The sequence below is a fragment of the Notamacropus eugenii genome, chromosome 1 (genome assembly GCF_028372415.1).
Source record: "Notamacropus eugenii isolate mMacEug1 chromosome 1, mMacEug1.pri_v2, whole genome shotgun sequence".
NCBI lineage: Eukaryota > Metazoa > Chordata > Mammalia > Diprotodontia > Macropodidae > Notamacropus > Notamacropus eugenii.
The window spans coordinates 496318200-496339549 of record NC_092872.1 but is presented as its reverse complement, the minus strand read 5'-3'; the positions used below and the strand labels follow the sequence as shown (position 1 = coordinate 496339549).

Sequence of the window (21350 nt, the reverse complement as noted above, 5' to 3'; positions counted from 1 at the left end):
TTTGAGTAGTAAATGTCATGTAACATAGGAAAGTAGTCCTTCTCCAGGCTGAGCGGACAGGGCTCTGACCTCCGAGCTAGGAGATGATGTACTAGTGCTATGATTTTGAAGGACGACTGCTCAGCTGGACCCTGGGGACAGCCCAAGCTGCTTGTTTTGAAATGTCCGTGTTCCCAGAGGCCCACGCTGAGAGCAGACAAAAAATGAGACGGAGAGACATAGTGGGCTAGGATGGGAGTCTGGGTTCCTCAGAAATCGGTGAGTAAAACAGAGATGTCATCACACCTTACTATTCACCTAAAACATACTTGGAGTTAGGTTTAAAAGCTAAGAGACAAGATAGAAAATTTAGATTCAAAGTCTAGGTGGCACTAAAAATATCCATCAATAATATCTGATGAGAAAAGCCCTCTGCCCCATCTCCTTAGAGACAAAAACAAAACTAACCATTCTATCACAGAGAAAATGGATGAGCAAAATCAGAACAATTAGCCAATATATTTTGGTCTGTTCAACCTCTGGTGCCTCTGAGGCAGCAATTAACTGGCAAGCACCATTCCCAAAGGAAGGCTGACATCAGTGTGAGGCTGGGACACAAACAAAGATGTGCTGATGCAAAGATGATTGAAGAGTAGATATTTTGTAACCAAAAAGCAAGCTTGTTGACTTCACCATTTTCCAAACACAAGAAGAAAAAAATAAAATTTCTTCCCCTAAATGGGTTAAGGGCAAGGGAAAGAGAGACACAGGATGGAAGTGAGCTGATGAGCTGGGTAACTTGCAATACTGATCAAAGACTTACTTGCCGTGGGCAAGCCACCATCTTAGTCTTAGAAACTATGAGCCATTGTTATAGACTATTACTCTACTGAATACCGAATCACAGAATCTCCCTCTTGGACAGGATTTCAGAAGTCATCTACTACAATTCCACACCTGAACAAGAATCCTCTCCACAACACAAGAGGCAGATGATCACTGAACTTTTCCTTGAAGACCTGTGAGAGAGAATCCATTACCTCCCAAGGCAACTGACTCTACTTTGGGATAGCTCTAATTGTCAGGAAGATTTTTCCTTGCCTAGACCCTGCATTTGTCCCTTCATGGCTTCCACCCATTGTTCCTAATTCTGCCCTCTGAGGCCAAGCAAACAAGGCTAAACCTTATTCTACTTGACAATTCTTGAAATAGTTGAAAACAACTATTATATTCCAGCTAAGTTTTTTAATGGAGAGATAAAAATGTCTCAAACCTATGGACTGCATAGTGCTCTGCATATAATAGGCCCATAATCAATAAATGATTAATTTCAATTTGTTGAACCTTTTCCAGATAAGAGGATAGTTAACTCCATTTCCATAAGAGTTTGCTTAGCATGTTAAGAGCATAGAAATTATTAACCTTTTCATCTCAAAATCTGTAGAAATTATCCATATTTTAGCTTCTTGACAAAGGATGACAATGAAGGTATTTCAAATATGAGTAATAAAGTCTGGCCTGTCAAAGGAGACAGGCAGGTTGGCTCTATCAGTATATGGTGAATGACCCCACACCAAATCTTTACTGCAGTTATGAAGACAGGTTAGGTCACTGTGCTTATTGGTTGGTGTAGCTGCTTTTCTTTGTTATAAAGGTTTATTGAGGGAAAGAGAATGGGATTATGTTGAGAAATGATGGGGGTAAAGGGCATCAATATCTCAGTAGCTATCTTATTTATTTTTATGGAGTGGGGTTTTATGAAGCATCAATATCCAAGGGTGCTTCACTAAATCAAAGTGGTATCACTCACTTTGTCAATAATGGATCTTCTTTCACAAAATCACAGAACAAAAAAACCATAAGGAAGCTCAGAGGTCCCAAGCTATACTGGAATAGGAAACCTCTCTATAACAGCCCTGACTAATGATCATCCAAACTATCTGAAGACTTCCAGTGACAGGGAATTTGCCATCCATTTCCTTTTTAGCCTGATTTAATTGGAAGGAAGCTTTTAAAAATATCTAAAATCTATCCCTTTGAAGCTTACACCAATGACTCCAAGTTCTTCTTCTAGGTGATACAATGGCTAGAGTGCTGGGGTGGGCCTTGTTGTTGTGTTCATCCTTCATTTTCAAAGAAGACCATACCATCAGAGAAATAATGACATGACTTGCACTTGACTTTGTTTGGAGTGACAAAGGGCTGTGCAGGTCAGCAGCCTCACTTCTCCTCCTGAGCCATCTGAATCTGGTGACCAGATATTCATCAGGATGACTGGAGATGACCCAGGATGGAATGGGAGACCTTGGCTTTTTTAGGCTAGGCCTTTTGATGTATCCACTTAGAAGGAGAAAATGTCCATTGAGTGAATAGGTATGGGTTGGGCCTAGAGTCAGGAGGACTTGAGTTCAAATCTGGCCTTGGACACTTACTAGATATGTGACCCTGGGCAAATCACTTAATCCTGTTTGCCTCAGTTTCCTCATCTGGAAAGTGAGCAGAAGGAAATGGCAAACCACTCCAACATTTTTACCAAGAAAACCCCAAATGGTGTCAAAAAGAGTCAGACATGACTGAAAACATCTAAACAACAATTTATGTTTCCCTTAAACCTTTTCTTCAAATGAAATATCTTCAATTCCTTCAAGTAATTCTGCCATAGTGTAATCTCCATATCTCTCATTATCTGGATCTCTCTCAGGTTTTCAGCTGTCCTATCTAAAATGTGGTGGCTCAGATATTTACTAGCTGTATGACCCTGAGCAAGTCACGCTGTTTGCCTCAGTACCCTCATCTGTCAAGTGAGTTGGAGAAGAAAATGGCAAACCACTCTAGTTTCTTTGACAAAAAGACTCCAAAAGGAATCATGAAGTAGACTTGATTGAAAATGGTTAAACAACAAATAACCAGAACTAATAATCCAGAAATAATCCAATCTAGATGTGCTACAGCCAGGGCAGAATACAGCAAGATTTACCTCTTTACAGGGTCCTTCATTTTGGATACGTTATTAATGCCACCAAGGACCACATTAACTTCTTTGGGTTTCCGTGTCATAATGGTGACTTATATTAAGGTTAAAGTCCATGGAGATCTCCAGAACTTTTGCAATGAGTTTTTGTCCAGTCACAACTTTCACATCCTATACCTGTGCAATTGATTTTGCAAGTGTAGGATTTGACAATTATACTTATTTCATCTTTTATTAGTTTTACTCCATAGTTCCAACCTGTTGAGGTCTGACTGTGATCCGGTGTGCCAGCCATTCTCCCCAGCTTTGTGCCACCTACAAATCTGATAATCATGCCATCTGTGCCTTCATCCAAGTCACTAAAGAAAAATGTGTAAAAGTATGGCACCAACACTCCACCAGAGAACTTCCTTCTCCAAGGTGATGTAGACCCACTTATGGCTTTCAGTTAATTATTCACTAGTTTCAAACAAACCTAACTGTATCATTATCTAGACTATGCTTCTCCCATCTTGCCAACAAGGAAGAAAAGACTGACTTTGTCAAATGTTTTGCTGAAATACAGGAAGACTATATACAAAAGGGGTGGGAAACCTGTGGCCTCAAGGCCAATAAAAGGATTTGTTCTGCAAAGTTTGGGTTCAATCAAAGGGCTATACTATGGAACCTACAGGGCCACATGTGGCCTTGAGGCTGAAGATTCCCTACCTCTGCTCTACAGCATTCGTCTAAGGTAGCTAGGTAGTATAGTGGATGTAGCATTGGGCCTGGAGTCTGCAAAACCTGCCTCAGATACTTCCTTAGCTGTGTGACCCTAGGTAAGTCACTTAACCTCTGCCTACCTGTTTCCTCATGTATAAAATAGGGATAGTAATAGTCTCTACTTTCCAGGGTTGTTGGGAAGGAAATTTTGGAAACCTTAAAGAACTATATACATATTACCTATTATTATTACCCTCACTGTGGAAATTTGATTTTTAGTGTAGGCAACACCTGGGGTAGGGCCTACCTCCAAATCACACCACCTCAGGAAGCACAAATTGAAACAAGGTCTTCCTTACATCAAACAGCATTCTAACCACTCTAAAAGACTGCCTCTAAATGAAGTCTAGTAATCTTATCAAAATAGGAAATGAGATGAGTATGGTGAAACCTGTTTTTGATGACATCCTAATGGTTCTTTTTTAGGGATCATCCTTTCCCTTTCTAAATGCTTACAAACACAGACAGAGTGTAGAGTAATTCCTGATAACCAATGGGGTGTACACTGGATTTGGAGTAAGAGGCCCTGGGTTCAAATCTTTGTTCTACTATTTTCTAGCTGTGTGACCTTGGTCATGTCATTTCTTTAATTCCCTCATCCAGGGTGGTGAATGATTCGTCCAAAGTCTTCCCAATTACTGCCTCACAATCCAAGAAAAACACTGACTCAGAAACACTGGTTAGCAAGGTCTTCCTTTCAGCCTCTACTTCATTAATCTGTTATTACTATTACTGTTACTATTATCACTGAAACACACCCAGTGAGATGACTGCATTCCCTTTTTCAGTGGCATCTGCTTGAATTTCACTAGTTAATGTGGCCAATTTAAAGATTTAATTTCCCCAAAATACAAATGTTATAGTTAACTGAGTATTAAGAGTGCAATAGGAAAAAAACCTCTTTGCTCATCTGAAAAACCAACTATTCTTTAAGTCAACCACCAAATCAAGGGGTTTGTTTTTATTCACAAACAAGTTTTGTGGTAATCTCCCTCTTATTTCCTTATCCTAATGAGCTTCTCTTAATCTCCATCCTATGTTTCCTCTCAAGGACTTTCCCAATAGTGGTCCATCTTGATGATACTTTGTAAAGATGAATGGTGGTGGTCTGACTTGAAATCTGTCAGCCTTCCACAACTGAATAGGAAAAATGAGGTAAGCCAATGACAGCCAGAAAGCCATCTCTAGTCAGAGACTTGCAAATGTCCAAAATCTTAGTCCTATTATTCTGACTACCAAATTTGCCCTGGGCTTCTCTCCTCTTCCCTCCCTACACGAGATACCATGTTTTCTTGTGCCCTCAGATAACAAAGCTCGGCCTAATCTACTCACCAGGGGAAAAGTTTCCCCTTCTGTGGAAAAATGACATGAGGATCTTTTCTTACCCTCATTTATACTTCTGCAAAGATGCTTCTGCCCCTGGAAAAGAAGCTACATACAAAAACCAAACAAGCAATGCCAGCCACAAGAATAATCTGCAATTAACAACAATTGGCAATGAAAATAAACCACCCCTGTCTTGGAGAGTCAGGGGATCTTTCCCTGGCCGCTGCCTGTTTGTTTGTGGATTTCCATAGATACATTCACAGCAGCAGATCCTTCTGGCCAGCACTGCGATTGAAGGTTTGCTCTGAAGCCAACCACAATAATAACAATGAAATGACTGAAACTCACCTGCCTTCAGCACCCAGGGCCCAGCACCCTGATATCCTGATCCCGGGGTAGCCAGGAGGGCTGCTCATTCCCCAACTTGTAGCAATGACAGGACTATGGCATGGATGGAGCAAGATGCTCCAAGTAGAACTGTATCTATCTGATGTCTGACTCCTCCGTTAGGTGCCAGAGGATTGACTTCTAAGACCTACAGTATTCTGAGCTTGGAACAACAGTTTGCCACAAGAAAACTGCAGAGGTTCTGAGCTGACTAGGCTGCACCTCCATGACTGGCTACTCTAAAGGTGAGTCTTGAGGGAATGATTCAGGAACCTGGAGTGACAGAGGAAGGTGGGAATTTGGATTTTCTTTAAGGTGCAATTCAATGTTTCTGATGTGCTAGATGTAAGGGCAATAGGACCTATGTAGGAAAAAGCCAGTACGTGCTGCTCTGACTTCAATGTCCCGCAGACGCCAACAGGCATAAGAGGATAACTTAGCTAAGAGATTATGTTCATTACTTGATATTAATAGCACTGACTGACTTTGGTTTAAAAAAAAAAAAAGACTAGCCCAACAACAAAGCAGCAGCACCTCACAGAGCTGCCCCTCTGGCTGTGACCAGCCCAAAATTCCTGGCTCGGGGGGGGGGGGGGGGGGGGGGGGTCCCCTCACCCACCACAGGTCCTGCTCTGACACTTGCTCTGGTGTCTGCCTCTAAGCAGTTCCAGCAGACATACTCATTTTCTGGGAAAGAGACAAGACCAAGGAGCCTAATGTAGTCCTAGCCCTAGCATTTCCAGGAAGGGTCTAGGGGTCTGAATCCCACCTGGTGAGGCAGCCCATTTCCTTAAGCTCTGCCCCACCCTTCTGAAGCTGGAGCAGGAAAAGCGGCATTAGCACCAGAAGACCAAAACGGGAGAACATCAGCCCCCAGGGCTCCCTCCCTCTGACTCTATTCCTCCCCTCTGCTCGCTCCAGTGCCTTAGGCAGGAACAGCCATCAGAACCAATGTTAGTAGTGCCAGCACTGCCCCCACCCAGGGGCACTCTCTGTCAGCTCCTCCCTCTCTCCAAGGTGCCTCTAACCAGGAACAAACAAACATGTAACTCTACACTCTGCGATCAGGCAGTATGGCAGCTAAGAATAACTCTTGCCCTCTCTCTCCATCTCTTCTCCCTCCCTGCATTTTGCTCTCCTCAGCCATCCTGGTGCCAAGGGAACTAAGTCTGCAAGGCTAAATTAGAGGCAGCAGCTAAGCTCTCCCAGAGTCTAGCACATATGTAGCCCAGAGGGCCACACTGCTGAGTGACAAGTCTTTCCTTCAGCACTCAGATTTAAATGGCAGAAACTGGGCAGAAGGTACCTGGAGGTTCTGGCTGGAATGGGCCTCCAGCAAGTGCCAAGAGGAACATGAGTTTTCCTTTGACCCCTATTAACAACAGTCATTTTTACTGAAGCCTTTTATGATTTCTGGATACCCCTCCTTACCCTGTCAGCCCTACAACCACTGAATTGAACCCCACTCTCACTGTCAGATGGTAAGCACCATTCTGTCCTGGTGATCCCTTGCCTCTATTGGCCAGGATCATTAGAAATTTTTCAATGACTCCAGGTTTGGCTTCCTTATAGTGAACTTTTCATTTACCTCCCTGGAGTCATTATGGATTCTCATTCTGCTTATTTTACTCTGCATCCATTTACACAACCCTCCTCATGTTTTTCTGAATTCCTCATAATCACTTCTTACTGCACAATAATATTTCATTAAATTCACTATTCGGTCACTCCCTAATCAGTGGGCACCTACTTTATTTCTAGCTCTTTGTTACCATGAAAGTGCTGCCATGAATATTTTGGTACATATTGGAACTTTGTTTCCATCTCTGAATTTACTGTACATTATATATAGTTATCTGTGTTTGTATCTTAGCCCTCTTCTAGTCTTGAAAGTCCATGAGTGGCAAGAAAGCTCTATTAGCTAAACTTTGTATCTCACACAGCCCCAGCACAAAGTACTTCTTAACTGCTGACTGAACGGAAGATGAATGAATGAAACCAGGGAACCAGGGTTTTCATCATTCCTGGCTTCTGGTGTCTTAGCATGAGGAGACAGTGATATACCAAGACAAGATGAAGCCAGAAGTTTGGCTGAAGTGTGGCAACAGGATTACTTTACTAGATGCAAATGAATGGCTATAGAAGCTTCACAGCCTAAGCATTCATTCATTCACTCAATATGTATTTATTTGTAAGCACTTCTTATGTGCAAGACATGTTAAGCTGTTGGGAATAAAAAGATGAAGGTTGAATAGTTCCTGTCTTTAAGATGCTTAATTTCTATCAGAGGAGATGACCTATAAATATACGAATAATAAAAATACCTACAAAGTGGGTGGAGGGGGAGAGCAAGAAAGAATCCTTCAAAAAAAGGCACCTACGGTGAATCCAGTCTACCAACAAACACTTTTTAAGTGCTTGCTATGTGACAGATAGGGAGCCGAGTGCTGGGGATACAATCAAAGGCCAAAACAGGACCTGCCCTCAAAAAGCTCACATTCCCATTGAGAAGACAAACATGAAAATATTCAGGCACATACAAGGTACAGAGTACCCATCCAGAGAAGATGGGAAGGCACTAATGGAAGCTAGGAATTCTGAGTATCAGAGGTGAGCAGGAGCTCTCCTGGCACAATGAGCTGTCAATGTGTGGTTCAGGTGAGAGGTGAACTGACATGGATGGGGAAGAGCAAGCGGGCTGCCTTGGCTGGAATGTAATGTGTGCAACAAGAGTCATATGAAATCAGTCTAGAAAGACAGGTAGGAACCAGATTGTGAGGCGCCTTAAATACCAAAGGCAAGAGTCTGTACTTTATCCTCACCATCGGGATCTCTTGAGTAGAGGAATGACTTGTCAGGTATGTGCTTTAGGAATATCAATTTGGCAGCTGTGTAAAAAATGGAATGGAGAGGGAAGGTCAGTTAGGAGGCTACTGCATTCAATAGTCCAGACAAGAGGCAATGACTATCTATGGTAGGGGCTGTGTGAATGGTGAGAAGGGGGAAACTATAAAAAATGCCTGAGAGGTAGAGGAACTGACTGAAAATGAGGAATAAGTGAGAATGAAGAATCAAGCATAACTCAAAGGCTGTGAACCTGGCTGACTGAAAGGATGGCACTGCCCTCAACAGAAATAAGACAATTTAGGAAGGAAAGACAATGAGTTCCATTTTGAAAAGGTGAATTTGATTCCCCTACAGGGCATCTAGTTGGAGATGTTGGTAGCTGATGATGCAGAGCTGAAGATCAGAAAAAATTATAAGACTGGAGATACATAGATATAGACACTGTTATAGAGATATGTGCTGATATATAAAGATATAGATATATTGTGCATAGAACTAAATCTATATATATGGAAGTTTTCTAAGCAGAGATGACAGTTGAACCCATGAGAGCTGATAAGATCTCTAAGAGAGTGTAGAGAGAGAAAAGGAGAGGGCTCAGTTGGTGGACACTTTAGGGGACACTCACAGGGGATGGGATATGAATCATGATCCAACAAAAAAGACTGAAGAGTGGCTAGATAGGAGGACAATCTAGGTCAAAGTGTCACACAAAATCAAGAAGGATAAAGAATATAGGAGGTGAGAGTGGAGGTCAAGAGCTGTAGAGAGGTCAAGAAAAATAACTTAAGAAAAGCCAATGGATTTAACAGTTGAGATTATTGGTAGCCACGGATAGAGCATTTCCACTGAGTAATGATGTCCGGAGACAGACAGGAATAAGTTGAAAAGTAAGTGAAAAACGAAATAGAGGCAAATAGTACAGATGACATTCTAGGAGTGTGGCTATCAGAGTGTAAAGGCAAGTAGGATCTTTTGCTATTTTTGTTTCAGTATAAAGTGTCTCTGATTGAATCTTGCCTTAATCAACCAAGAGTCTTTACTAGGAGTAAAGTACAGAAACAGAGTTTCTTAAATTAGAAACAGTATATGTATTTGTATTGCTAATTATTTTTAATGCAAGTGAAGATCTTCCCCATCCATTAATGGGCCTGGAAGATTTGTGGGAAGGCTCACACCTTTTGTTAATGAGGCACTCAAGGGGTATGATGCCCTCTGGCTTTATTTTGGCCAGATGAGACTCTGGGAAGCCACTAAGGGGCCCTGAGCTTTGAAAACCCAGATATTGGTGCTTCTCTGGTAACTATGGTCAGACAGTTAGATTTGTCTGTTGATCTGTCAGACATTTGGAAACATGTCTGCTGACATATGATTTCTCCATATTTTCTCTGAAGTTCAGGGTGCTTTTTCCCCTGAAGTAAGTGAATGATACATGTGCTTGATTAAAGTGATTGTTGATCCCTCTTAAATTGCCTTTCCTTTTATAAATGGAGATCTAAGAACCTGTGATAGCAGGCCCCACTTTGTACATCAGGGAGCTTACTGTTACACAGAGGCAAAGAGCTATCAAGGGATAGGTGATAGCCTTTAAAGATGAGGGAGACCCAGGCACGGTTTTTCAGCAGCAGGGAAGGAGCCAATAGAAAGAGTTTGAAGATTAAAAAGGAGGAAATAATTGAAAAGGTAAACTGTTACAGTAGACAGAATCAAGGGCATAAATAGGCAGGCCAGCTTTGTGAGAAGGGCCATCTCTTTGTCAGAGAGTGGAGCAAAGAAAGACAGAGCTGGGGATGATCTCTAGGGATTCTGAGTTATAGAATAGGGAAAAGGAAGCTTATGAAGAAAGTCTTCTATTTACTCAGTAAAAAACCATGAAGTAAAATCCTTTGCTAAGTGGAAGGGGTGAGATAGAAGGCCTGAGGAGAGAAGACCCTTGAATAGACACTGTCAGGGCTACGCCGAGTGAGAGACAGTCAATTAGGGGAGAATAAAAGTATAATGGAGAACCAAATAAGAAAGAATAAAAGACTGCCCTAGAGTAGTGACGGCCTAGTAGAAATTAATTAACATAAATTCCGTGGTAGATTCAGTTAACAGCAAAAGAACAGGAATGAAGGCAGATATTGGGGTAAATCAGAATTAGGGCTTGGCAAGTCTCAGTGACAAAAGGACAAGTGAATAAGAGGTTCTAGAACTGATGACAGTGATATAATTGAAATGGTTAGCTTTAAGTTCAAGATTGGGAAAGATGAAAAGTAAAGCTATAGCAGGAATAATGGCCCGGAAGAGCTCAGGGAGGGTTGGGGAACCTACAGCCTTGAGGCTACGTGTGGCCCTCTAGGTCCTCAAGTGTGGCCCTTGAGGCCAAAGGTTCCTCACCCCTAAGCCTGAGAAGGACGGATGAACAGGAAGTCACAGACAAGATGAAAAGGCATAAGAGAAGTGAAAAGGAGGTGTGGATGGAAAGAAAATAACCCATTGAAAAAGAATTCTCTCCATTTCTCTTGAAACTTTAACTTGTGTTTTAGTGACTCATTCACAAACACTGGACTAAGCTTACAGCAGCATTAGGAGCGTAGCCTCCCTTATTCCCAGCTTGATTCCTCAGACATCCACATCACTGCCCCTTTGGACCCCAACTCTCAAGAATGTAGATCTCACCTGCACCGAGGAAGGATGGACCCGGAACTTCTGCAAAGAGACACTTTCAAGGTTTCCTTCTCAAGGTGGGAAATAATGCCTATGGTTAGGGATGGATAGGCAGAATCGAAAGGTTTCAGAAGCTATGTTCTTTTTGCACTACTCTGGGGTCTGTTACTATATTTTTATTTGGAAAAAAATTTTCTTCCTTATCACTAGAAGCCTCCATGAGGAATCTCAAGGACTGCCTTTCTCAGGAAGATATCCCAAAAAAAGTGAAGCAGAATGGTTTGTAAAACTTAAAGTGTTACATACATTTATGGTTGTCATTATTATTAACAACAACAATAATTAGCAGTTTAATGGACCAAATCTTTAACTGATTTAAATTTGTTGCTGGTTAGGAATTCCATACTTTCTCAATCCCTTGGTAGTTTAAAAAAAAACACCCTACCATAACCTTTCTTTCTTTCTTTTTGACACTGACTTGTAATTTCATGGCAGTAAAGAAATCCCAGTAAGGAAACTCCCTCTACCAGTGTAGCTTGGGCTTAGTCACCTGGAGGCACTGAGAGGTTAAGGTACTTTCCCAGGATCACAGCTGTAAGTACCAAAAGTAGGACTTTCTGACTCAGTGGGTGCTTCTCTATCTAGGTCACCCCTCTCTACCATCACTTTTTTCTTTTTTTTGGAGGGGAGGGCAAGGCAATCGGGATTAAATGACTTGCCTAAGGTCACTAACAAGTATCTAAGGCCACATTTGAACTCAGGTCTTCCAGGCTGGTGCTCCATCTTCTGTGCCACCTGGCTGCCCCTAGTATCACTTTTCACAAAGCATAATCCACATATAAAGAAAGCTATTAACTTTTACTCACTCATCAAACACAAAGTCTTTTCTAATGCTAAACTTTTAAATATTGACTAAGATACTTCTGGTCAGTTACACTAAATGACAAGCAGCATAGCTGCCAGGGACACTTGGGCTCAGATCTTGCTCCTAACAACATACTAGCTATGACCTAGGGCAAGCCAGCAGCTCTCTAAGACTCTAAGTGATAAAGGGGCCTCCCATCTGTATAGATGGTAGGAGTTTCCTTCTCCAGGAATTCTCTTTATCAGTGAAATCACAGGACTAGTCCCTATTTCGATTTCAGCTATACAGTGTTCAGCACCCCATAAAGAGATAGCCAAATATCTCAATGCAAGCAAAAACTGGCCCCAATTTTTCCCATATCTATACTCAATAGAGCTATGGCTAATAGGAAGAAATTAAATGCAAATATGCAAAAGCAGTGTTGGAAGAACTGGTTGTCTTTGCCCCTCTAGCTTTCTTGTCTTCTCCATCCCCCCTTTCCTGTCTGCCAATTAAAGAGATCCACAGACTGAGTCCAGACTCAGTATCCCAAGGGACAGACAAATTTCAGTCACTGGAAGACTTAACTGAACAAGCGTTGGTTTCTTTTTCCTGAAATGACAAGCAAGGCAGAGGACACTTGACCTGATTTTTCTTTCTTTCCTTTTTCTTTTTTTTGTCTCTCCTTTTCCAACTTCTTTTACTGATTTGGCCAATAAAAATAATTATGTTCCTTGTGGTTGTTTTGGCATATGATATCTTCTGAATATCTCATAGTATAATGAAACGTTTTTGGTATGGATAATACTGCTTTATAGATCATAGAAGCAAATATATTTTTTCCCAAAAACAAAATTTTCTGCTTTGAAATTTTAAGTTTCTCAATTAGGAGCCTTGGATAAGCAGTTCTCAGCTACTTTAAGGAATTTGCAAAGTTCAAAGGGATATCAAATTGCTCCCTCTGGTGGCTGAAGTCTGTGAAGCTAAAAACTCTTCTCAAAGTGGCACCCAAACTTCCACTTAACTTTCAATGTTTTCCCAGAAAGTCCCACCCTAGATGACTAAATAGCTGGGGTGAAATAGACTCACTTCTCCTGGCAAAAAGAACAACTGACTTTAACCCCGCCCTCAAACTCCAAAGCCAGTGCCCCAGGCACTAAGCATCAGCAGGCTTGGATGTCATCTCAGGGATGGTACAAATTTAAACAGAAAATGCCTTCCTTCCAGCTTCCTGTCAAGCCTCCGTACAACCTCCGAAATCCCTTAATAATGGTACCTACATTGCCCTGAAAGAGCCAAACCACTTCCTGCCTGGGGCCATGCTTTTTGCCCCAAATGCCAGTCTGTGATTCTCCTCAGCCATCTTCTGGCCAAGCCACTGGCTGTGTGCCCTTCCCCTTTTCTAGTTCTTATTCTGAGAACAATAACGAAACCAATACTACCATTGCTTCTAGAAAAGTGGTGTCAATCAACCGCCCTATACCTAGACACCACCCCCACTATGTGTTCTTATCCCCATTAGAAAGTAAGCTTTTGGAGAATGGGGAGCTAAATGGCCAAGTGGATAGAGAGCTGGACCTGAAATCAGGAAGACTCATCTTCCTGGGTTCAAATCAGGCCTCAGACATTTAGCTGTGTGACCCTGGGCAAGTCACTTAACCTTGTTTGCCTCAGTTTCCTCATCTATAAAATGATCTGGAGAAGGAAATGGCAAACCACTCCAGTATCTCAGCCAAGAAAATCTCAAATGGGGTAACAAAGAGTTGAACATGACACAAAAAAATGACACAAAAAATTTTTGACAGGGGCAGTCTCTTTTCTACAAGTTGTGTAACCAATGCTTCACACAGTTACTGGCACATAATATGAGCTTAGTAAATAAAAATATTCATTCATTTCTGTACTTAAAAAGTACACTTATTGGCATTGAGAGTAATATATATATATATATCCTTTTGATTCATGATCTTTAAACTAAAAGTCAACAAAAATAAAGCACATATTTTCACCTTTAAATATGACAATGCTATGAATGTTCACAAAATGCCCAACCAGCCAGAGAGGGTCTTAGAATCCACACACTCTATCTAATCTAGATGATGGTTTTTGTGGCATTCTAGTCTTCCACTCTCTGAAAATAAACTGATTAAATTGACAATTCCTGCCATATCTTTTAGAGAAAATGACATTCTTAAATAGCTGGGAAGTTATTTCTCAGAAATTTGAATTGGAGAGGAACAGAACAGGAAGATGTCTCCATTAGGTAAGAGTCATTTAAGGTACCTGAAATGGAAGGATTCAATAAGGATGATAGTAATTGGTCTTCAGTCTCTACTAAGTAGGATTCTAGCCTACAAACACACAGAAACCACCACAACCAGGAGTATAGGGCCTGATTTTCTATAGTAAGACAGAAGAAGCTTCTTCGTTCTGGATTCTACTTCATAGAATCCCAGACCTAGATGAGACATAAGAGGTCATCTGGTCAAACCCAAACCTGAATAGAATTTCCCTCTCAAGGCTGCCCCATAATATCCCTCACAGTAGTCATACAGCTTTTTTTTTTAATTAAAAAAATCTTTCCTGAAGCATACCATTCTGCATTTGCTGAACTTTGTTTTGACGTTTTTCCTTTAAGAACCTGAATCTATCTGACTCTCTGTACCTTTTTTCCTCCTTTTTGCTTCTGAGGAATATTTTTTCCCATGATAGCACTTCAGACAGCTGAAGACAGGTATCATGGTCCCCTATATATTCTTGTAGTGCTGTCTACAGATTAAGAACATCTGTTCAGTATTTCAAATTAATATTTTTGAATTCTCACACTGAAATGAGGGGTTCTAAAAAAGTTGCATGTCAATAACCCTGGCATCTATGACACTCATTCAAATGGAATGTTCTCAGAACTTAGAAACTCAAACAACTGCAAGCAAAGAAATACAGTTCGATGTTTAGAAAGGTTGGCATGGGGACTGGGCAACTGTTAAGGAAATTATGAATCCAGAACTCAGACCCTATACTTGACAAAAATAATAAATGTTTCCTCAGGTCATGAAGAGATGGAACCAGATGAGCATACCCAATTCTGAGGAAAGCAAACTTTAGAATGCATGGAGTTCAAAGGGGGCTAGTCCAAGGAGAATTGCTAGGTACATACAATAGGCACATGTCCCAGCTGGAAGATGCCCACCGTGGGCAGCTGACCCAGAACATCATAAAGGGGCATGTCTGAGTGTGCTCATGCCAGAGCACGGGAGCATGCCCGAAACTGAAGGGAAATCAGAAGAAGGGTACAGCGTGGGGATCTTAACCTTTTTTGGGGTCCTCTATGGCAATTTGGTGAAGTCTGTGGACCCTTTCTCAGAATGTTTGTTCTCACATTTATAACTGAAGGAAATGAGAAATTTCAGCTGGAAGTTGGAGAACAGAAAGATGTAATTTTCCCCTCTATCCAAGTTCAAGGATCCTCAGAAATCTATCGACGGACTACTGAGGGGTAACCTCAGGTTAAGAACCCCTGGAATTTGGGGCAAGGGCAGTACCTGGGTGTGGAGGGACTAAAGGGAGCTATGGGGGGAGAGGGGCAGGTGACATGAGGGAGGGGAAAGAAGGCACGTCTGTGGGGCGGGGAAGCAGAAAACAAAGGGAAAGTGTCGGGGAAGGGGGGCGCAGACGGTATAAGTACGTGAGAAAGGAGGGGGCAAAGACGGGGGGCGGGAAGGCGAACAGAAAGGGGAGCGTATGGGGGCCGGGGGGGGGGGAAGAGAAGCAGCTCCCCCAAGCCCGCCGCCAGCTGCATCCTTCCCTCCCCCCACCTCTCCCCTGGCACATGGTGATGCTCAGGGACAGGAAGGGCCACGGAGAACACGTGGAGCGGCGGACTGGGGGCTCCTCCGCCGGGGCCAGGGCGCCCTCTCCCGGGAGCCGGGCTCCGCACGCGCCTACCCGGAAGGGGCGAGGGCCTCCGCTCGGTGCACTCCTGGCCTCGGCCCCCGCCCAGGTTACCTGGCCTCGCACCGCGCCTCGCTCTCCACCCCGTCTTCCCGCTCATCTAGTCCTGGGGGGGCTTCCTCCGTGGGGGGTGTCGGGGAGGCGGCGGCCGAGAGGGCCAGCGCCAGTGCCGTCGCCATAGCGCCTCCAGATTCGTAAAGTGGCCGGAGCCGAGTCCCGGGCCGGGGCCGGGAGGAGGAGGACACAGACACAGTAGGATGAGCGGCGGCAGCGGTACGGAGAGAAGCGCTCTCACAAGGACTTCTGGGAGTTGTGGTTCCGCGGTCTTGCTTTGACTTTGGAGAGCAAGGACGGTGAGAACTACAAGTCCACTGGGGCTATCTGGCGGGGTCTCCGATGCATCTTGGGAGCTGTAGTCCTTGCAGGAGGCGACAAGCCCATCGATTGGGGATGTCTCCTGAGCGCTGACCTTAAGGACTCGAGTGCAGGGCGGGGAACCCCTTCTGCATAATTCTCCATGCCCTTCGTTGCTATTTCTCGCTTCAGCTGTGCACTCTTCCCGGAAGTTTTGCTGATCCAGGCCCCTTTTACTGTCCTCTCCGTCCTTCGGTTTTCGCTGAGCACCGTCTGGATCTCTCCTCTAACCTCATTACACTTTGTCTTGTATTATAATTTATCTTCAGGTCATTTCATTGTCACTTCCCTATCAGGTTCAGTCCCTGCTTCGAGTAGAAAGTGAGCTGCTTGAACACAGTTTTTCATCTTTATAACCCCCTCCCTCACCAGTGCCCACCATAACACTGCACGGAGTAAGAGCTTTACTTTAATAAAAGGTAGTTAAATCGAAGTCATTGTCCTGTCGAGATACTTCCAAAGGAAATTGTAAGTTCTCTCCACCCAAAACTCTTCTTGGGCACGTGACGCGACCGACTGTCCCTTACCCCCCACCTTCCCCTTGACTCTCAATCCTCTGCGGGCTCTAGGCTGAGGAGCTAAGTGGAAAGTGGGTAGTTTCTAGACCTGGTGAGAAGCAGCAGGAGCCCGAATTGCACCGAAGACGCTCAGCATCCGATGATGCTGAAAGCACCTCACTTCTCCAGACTTGTCTTCGCCCGTCACCCCCTTCATGAAAGAAAAGTTAGTACAGAGACTGCTGGAACTTCACGTCGTTCCTCCACCGACCCTTTAACCATGGTAAATTCTAAGAAAAGTTCGTTCCAAGCAAGCCCAGTGACTAAGGCTGCAGCTTAGAAATGAGCCGAATGTGGGGCGAGGAAGGAGTAAGACTGAAGCCAAAAAGGTACCGGAGCTATAATGGTGTTAGAGGCAAATTCGGAATGACGGAGGAATACAGGCTGAGGGCCAGGCTCTGGTCAGTTTTGAGCAATTCTGATTGAAAGCACACAGTAGGCAGGAACTAATCCAGTAGTATACATGATAGCCCTCTTAAAACCTCCCTCGGGTCACAGTTAGGGTTCAAAGTAATGAATGAAACTGTACCTGAAGCAAAGAAGCCCTCATAAATGACGGTTCTTGTGATACCAACTCAAAAACCTGTGGTTCCACAATGACTTCAGAATAAAATGATTCTGGCGTTCAAAGCCTTCTTCTTCTATAATCCTGCTCCATCTTATTTTTGCAACTTGTTCTTCTTTACGCATTCTATACGGTATTCTAGCCAAACTGGATTTGCAGATCATTCCCTGTCTTGCATATTCAATTTTCCTTTTCACGGGGCCCCCTTCTCAGCCCGCAAATCTTGCTGCGGTCTCCCCTATTATCTCTACCACCATCCCAAACGATCCCTCGACCCTGACAAGGTCATTCTTTCAAGCTATCATCTTCTCTCCTCTCCTTCATAGAGAAATTTTTAGTCTACATCCTTACCTCGATCCCTTGCAAAGTAGTTTCTATCCCCATTTTACAGAAATGACTCTCCCAAGGACCACTGCTATACTGCTTCAATCCCCCACCGCCTTTTTTAGTCCTTGAATTTCTTTTGGCATTTCATACTATGGACCATTTCCTCTTTCTTGAGATCTATTTCTTTGGCTTGGTTGATATTACACACCCATGGTTCTGCTACTTCTCTGCTTCTTGCCTTTCCTGAGGGTTCCTCATTCTCCTATCCCAAAAATGTCAATGTCCTCTAATATTGTTTTTCATCATTTTCTCTGCACAGTCTAAACTCTACCTTGATGATCTCATTTATCCCCAGGGCTTTCAAGTATCTTTACTATGCTGATGACTCCTAAATCTGTCTTCCCCTCCAGCCTCTTCCCAGAGCTCCAGTCCCATGTTTCAAAGTTCCTGTGATACATGGCCACCAAATAATACCATTCCCTTAACTCAGTAGGTCCTAAACTGAACTGGAAGGTAGTATGGTGTAGCAGAAAGAGCCTGGGACTTCGAGTCAGGAGAGACTTGGATTCAAACCCCTCCTCCAACCTTATTCTTTAACCTCTGTGGCTTGGTTAGCTTATCTGTAAAGTGGAAACAGCAATACCCATAGTACCTGCCTACCTCATAGAGTTGTTGTAAGGATCAAATATAAAGTGCTCTATAAATGACAACTGTTATTTCTTCATATTACTAGAATGTTAGGTTTTTGAGAGCTGGATCTGTGTTCAGTGTATTTTGGTACCCCTAGCACCTCGTGTAGTGCATCACACATGAGAGACACTTCATAAATGCCTGTTATATGACATCTGCATTGCATCTATGACAGAAAGTCTTCACCCACATTTCTCTCAAAGAAATTCTTTTCCTTAAGGCACCCTTGTGACTAATAAAGCCTTTCTTATCTACCCAGTTATACATGATTCCTCTCTCCTTGAATCTCTTTAAAAACAAACTTTATCTTAAATGTGCACTTAATCATACTCTAACCTGTGTCATAGTTATTTATGTATCTCCATTCATTCATTAAGAAACATAAAGCCCCTGGTACCTCCAAAGAATGTGCCTTAAGGCACTAGCAGGGAATAGGGGAGGAAAGGGGAAAATGAAAATGAACACAAAACTGGGTCCCTGTAGTCAAGGTTCTTAAGTACTAGAAAGGGGATAGGCCCAGAATAGTAATTCTACTACACATATACAGTAAAGGTACTAGAGTTGCAAAACAAAGCAGTATTTGATATAGGAGAAAGAGTGACACCAAGGAGGGGAATTAGGAGTTGGGGGGTCCAGAGAAAGCTTCATCCATATGTAATGCCCCACTGCACTTCACACTGTAAGGCCCTTGAGGTCAGGCTTTGTCTATGGCATTTTTGTTTTCCCAGCGATTCTGGGTCTTCAGAAGAATCCAAAGGTAAGGTAAGTGTTGGGGAACCATCCCAGAACTTGCATTCAGAGCTCCTTCCCCCTCCCCTTTCCCAAGGTCACATATCCAGAGGAGGTGCTTCAGACTCCAGAGCCATTCAGCCTTCCTCAGTTCCGGTTGGTGAAGAAGATGTGTGTTTCCGGGCCCACCTCTGACCCTCCCCACACCTGAACAACAAACTCACTCGCACCCAAGTCATGAAAAAGAATCAATAAACATTTATCTGATACGGTCGTTTTCGTACATACAAGAATCGACTTCCAGCCCGGTCCTCGCTGGCCCCGGGCTTTACAGCATGTACCCTCCGGCCGGGGGAGCCTTACCAACTTTCTCCCCAGCTCGCCGGTGATTAAGGAGGGCACCGATCATCACGCTTGGGGGAGGGGCTCAGCCTCGGGTAGGTCGCCGTTAAAACGCCTCTCGCAAATAAACACTTTGTAGATATAATATATATGTATATATGTGGTTACAAGGGATAAATTGAAACTTTTTTTTTTCCAAAATGCACTTATGTCTAAGAATGGGCGTAAAAACCAAACAAAGCCCAAAGGGAGAGGACGCTGTGATGGGCTGGGACAGGCGGGCAAGTCCAGGAGTTCTCTCCCAACCTGCTCCAACTGGTGAATCTGAATCGGCGGTGATGGGGTTGGAGGAGAGGCGAAAGCCAGACCTCTTCTAAGGCCAGCCCTCCCAGTCCCAAAATGACTCCAGTAGTAAGGATCAGAGGCTATTTGGGGAGAGTGAGGAATCTGTGAAAGGGCAGATTTCAGAGCCCTCTTGGAAGGCTGAGGCAAATGTATTGCCCCGCCTCCACCGCCTCTGCACGTGCAAATAAAGTGCATCCTTTTCTTTTTTACCTTGAAATTTTGCCCGTCCTTCCTATCATACCCAACTCTGCCCTTCCCCCACCCGATCTCCCTTTTCCTGTGCAAGCGCTGGCCCTCCTCTCTGCATACACACACACACCCATCTCCCTACCACTGAGGGCTGGATTTGGGTGCCCCAGCAAGGTCAGAGGTAGATCTGGAGAAGGTGGCCTTGAATATGTCAGCGGCAGCGAGAAACTGTGTGTGTGTTTTGGGGATAGGGACATCTTGAGTCCAGAACTCGGTGGCTGCCCCTTCTGGGGGGAGGGGAAGCAGGGAAAAATCACATGTTGGGGTGGGGGTGCAGGGCAGTGGCTGCAGCACTCAAGACCTCACTAACCTGCAGTTATTCCAGATGTGATCTAGACTTGCCCATCCTTACCAAAGCCAGTGGAACCCACACACCCAATTTACCCAGGGGAGAGTAAAGTGCTAAATCCAAGTTAACAGGGACCCGTCTTGCTCTGGAGTTCAACGCTCCACCCCAGGGATTCCTTGGTGAGGACCAGTGACCACCTGGTCTCCTAAAAGAATATTAATTGAAAGATTAAGGCCAGAGACCTCCTCTTTCCCATTCATGGCAACTACCTCTGCTACCCTCTCCACATACACCTCTGACACCCATAAACTTCTATTCCCAGAAGACCCAGGATTGGGAGAAAATAGCTAAAGGGTGAGAGAAGACAACCTGAGAGTAGAAGAAATGGTGTGTGCATGGAACATAGCACATACCATCTCTACTCTGCCACTAGCCTTCTTCTAGACTTGATCATCTAAGCAAAGTGACCCCTTCTGATACCTCAAAGAGCTCAGTGCTAGGTTGTTCCCCTTCACCTCCTCACCCCCTATTTTCTCTGTACCCCTCAGCACTTGGTCTTTCTCTCTTTTAACTATCAATTTCCTCTTGTTTGTATCTTTAAATCAATTCCTGTGTTTTCCCTCAGACTGGGGACCTCCTGATGGAAGAGACCAGTGTCTCCCCTCTCATTCCAAGGTAAAGCAGAGGGAAGGGCCCAACTCCTCTAAGACCACCACCATATAGGGTTAACCCCCCCAATGTATCTGGCCCTAAAACCCTAGCCTAGGACATGGAAAGCAATGAGTATCCCAGCCCTAGGTTCCCTACTCCCCTTTTATCCCTGCCCCCAGGGGACAGCATCAACCTTGGTCTTGGTTATACACTACTCAGAGGCAACTGGGTCAAATGAAGGGTAAAAAGGCTCAGAGGGGAAATTATCTTTGTGAGGTGTATCCCTGAGCCCAGCCTCCCCATGAGGGTCTGTGGGCAGGAAACTACCCTGACTATGTTTGCCTCCCCCATGGACCTGTGCTGGGTGGACCCTGCCCTGAAGGCTCTTTTAGGGGGTTGGAGAGATGGCAGCCATGGCCTGAGTCACTAGACACTCAGGCCCTTGGCTGAGTTTCAGTAGCTGGAGAGGGAGGGGA

At 43.9% G+C, this 21350-nt stretch overlaps 1 protein-coding gene and 1 long non-coding RNA gene across 10 annotated transcripts in view; one reads left to right on the top strand and one right to left on the bottom strand.

Moving 5' to 3' along the window:
* The window catches only part of LOC140519813 (uridine-cytidine kinase-like 1), a 76581-nt gene that overhangs the window by 22875 nt on the left and 32356 nt on the right, over window positions 1-21350 (bottom strand). For 2 of the 9 annotated variants that reach the window (XM_072633248.1, XM_072633247.1), the window contains exon 1: window positions 5387-5473. The exons of 5 other annotated variants lie outside the window; for them this stretch is intronic. In XM_072633248.1, coding sequence (XP_072489349.1) covers window positions 5387-5454 — 68 coding nt within the window. In that variant the 5' untranslated portion in view covers window positions 5455-5473. Of the gene's footprint in view, window positions 1-5386; window positions 5474-15770; window positions 16030-21350 lie in introns of those variants that run through there. 2 more of the 9 variants (XM_072633246.1, XM_072633245.1) reach the window with 2 other exon arrangements.
* On the top strand, window positions 5550-7679 carry LOC140519814 (uncharacterized). Its single transcript, XR_011972291.1, has 2 exons — window positions 5550-5670; window positions 7369-7679. It is a non-coding gene; the product is annotated as an uncharacterized lncRNA (long non-coding RNA).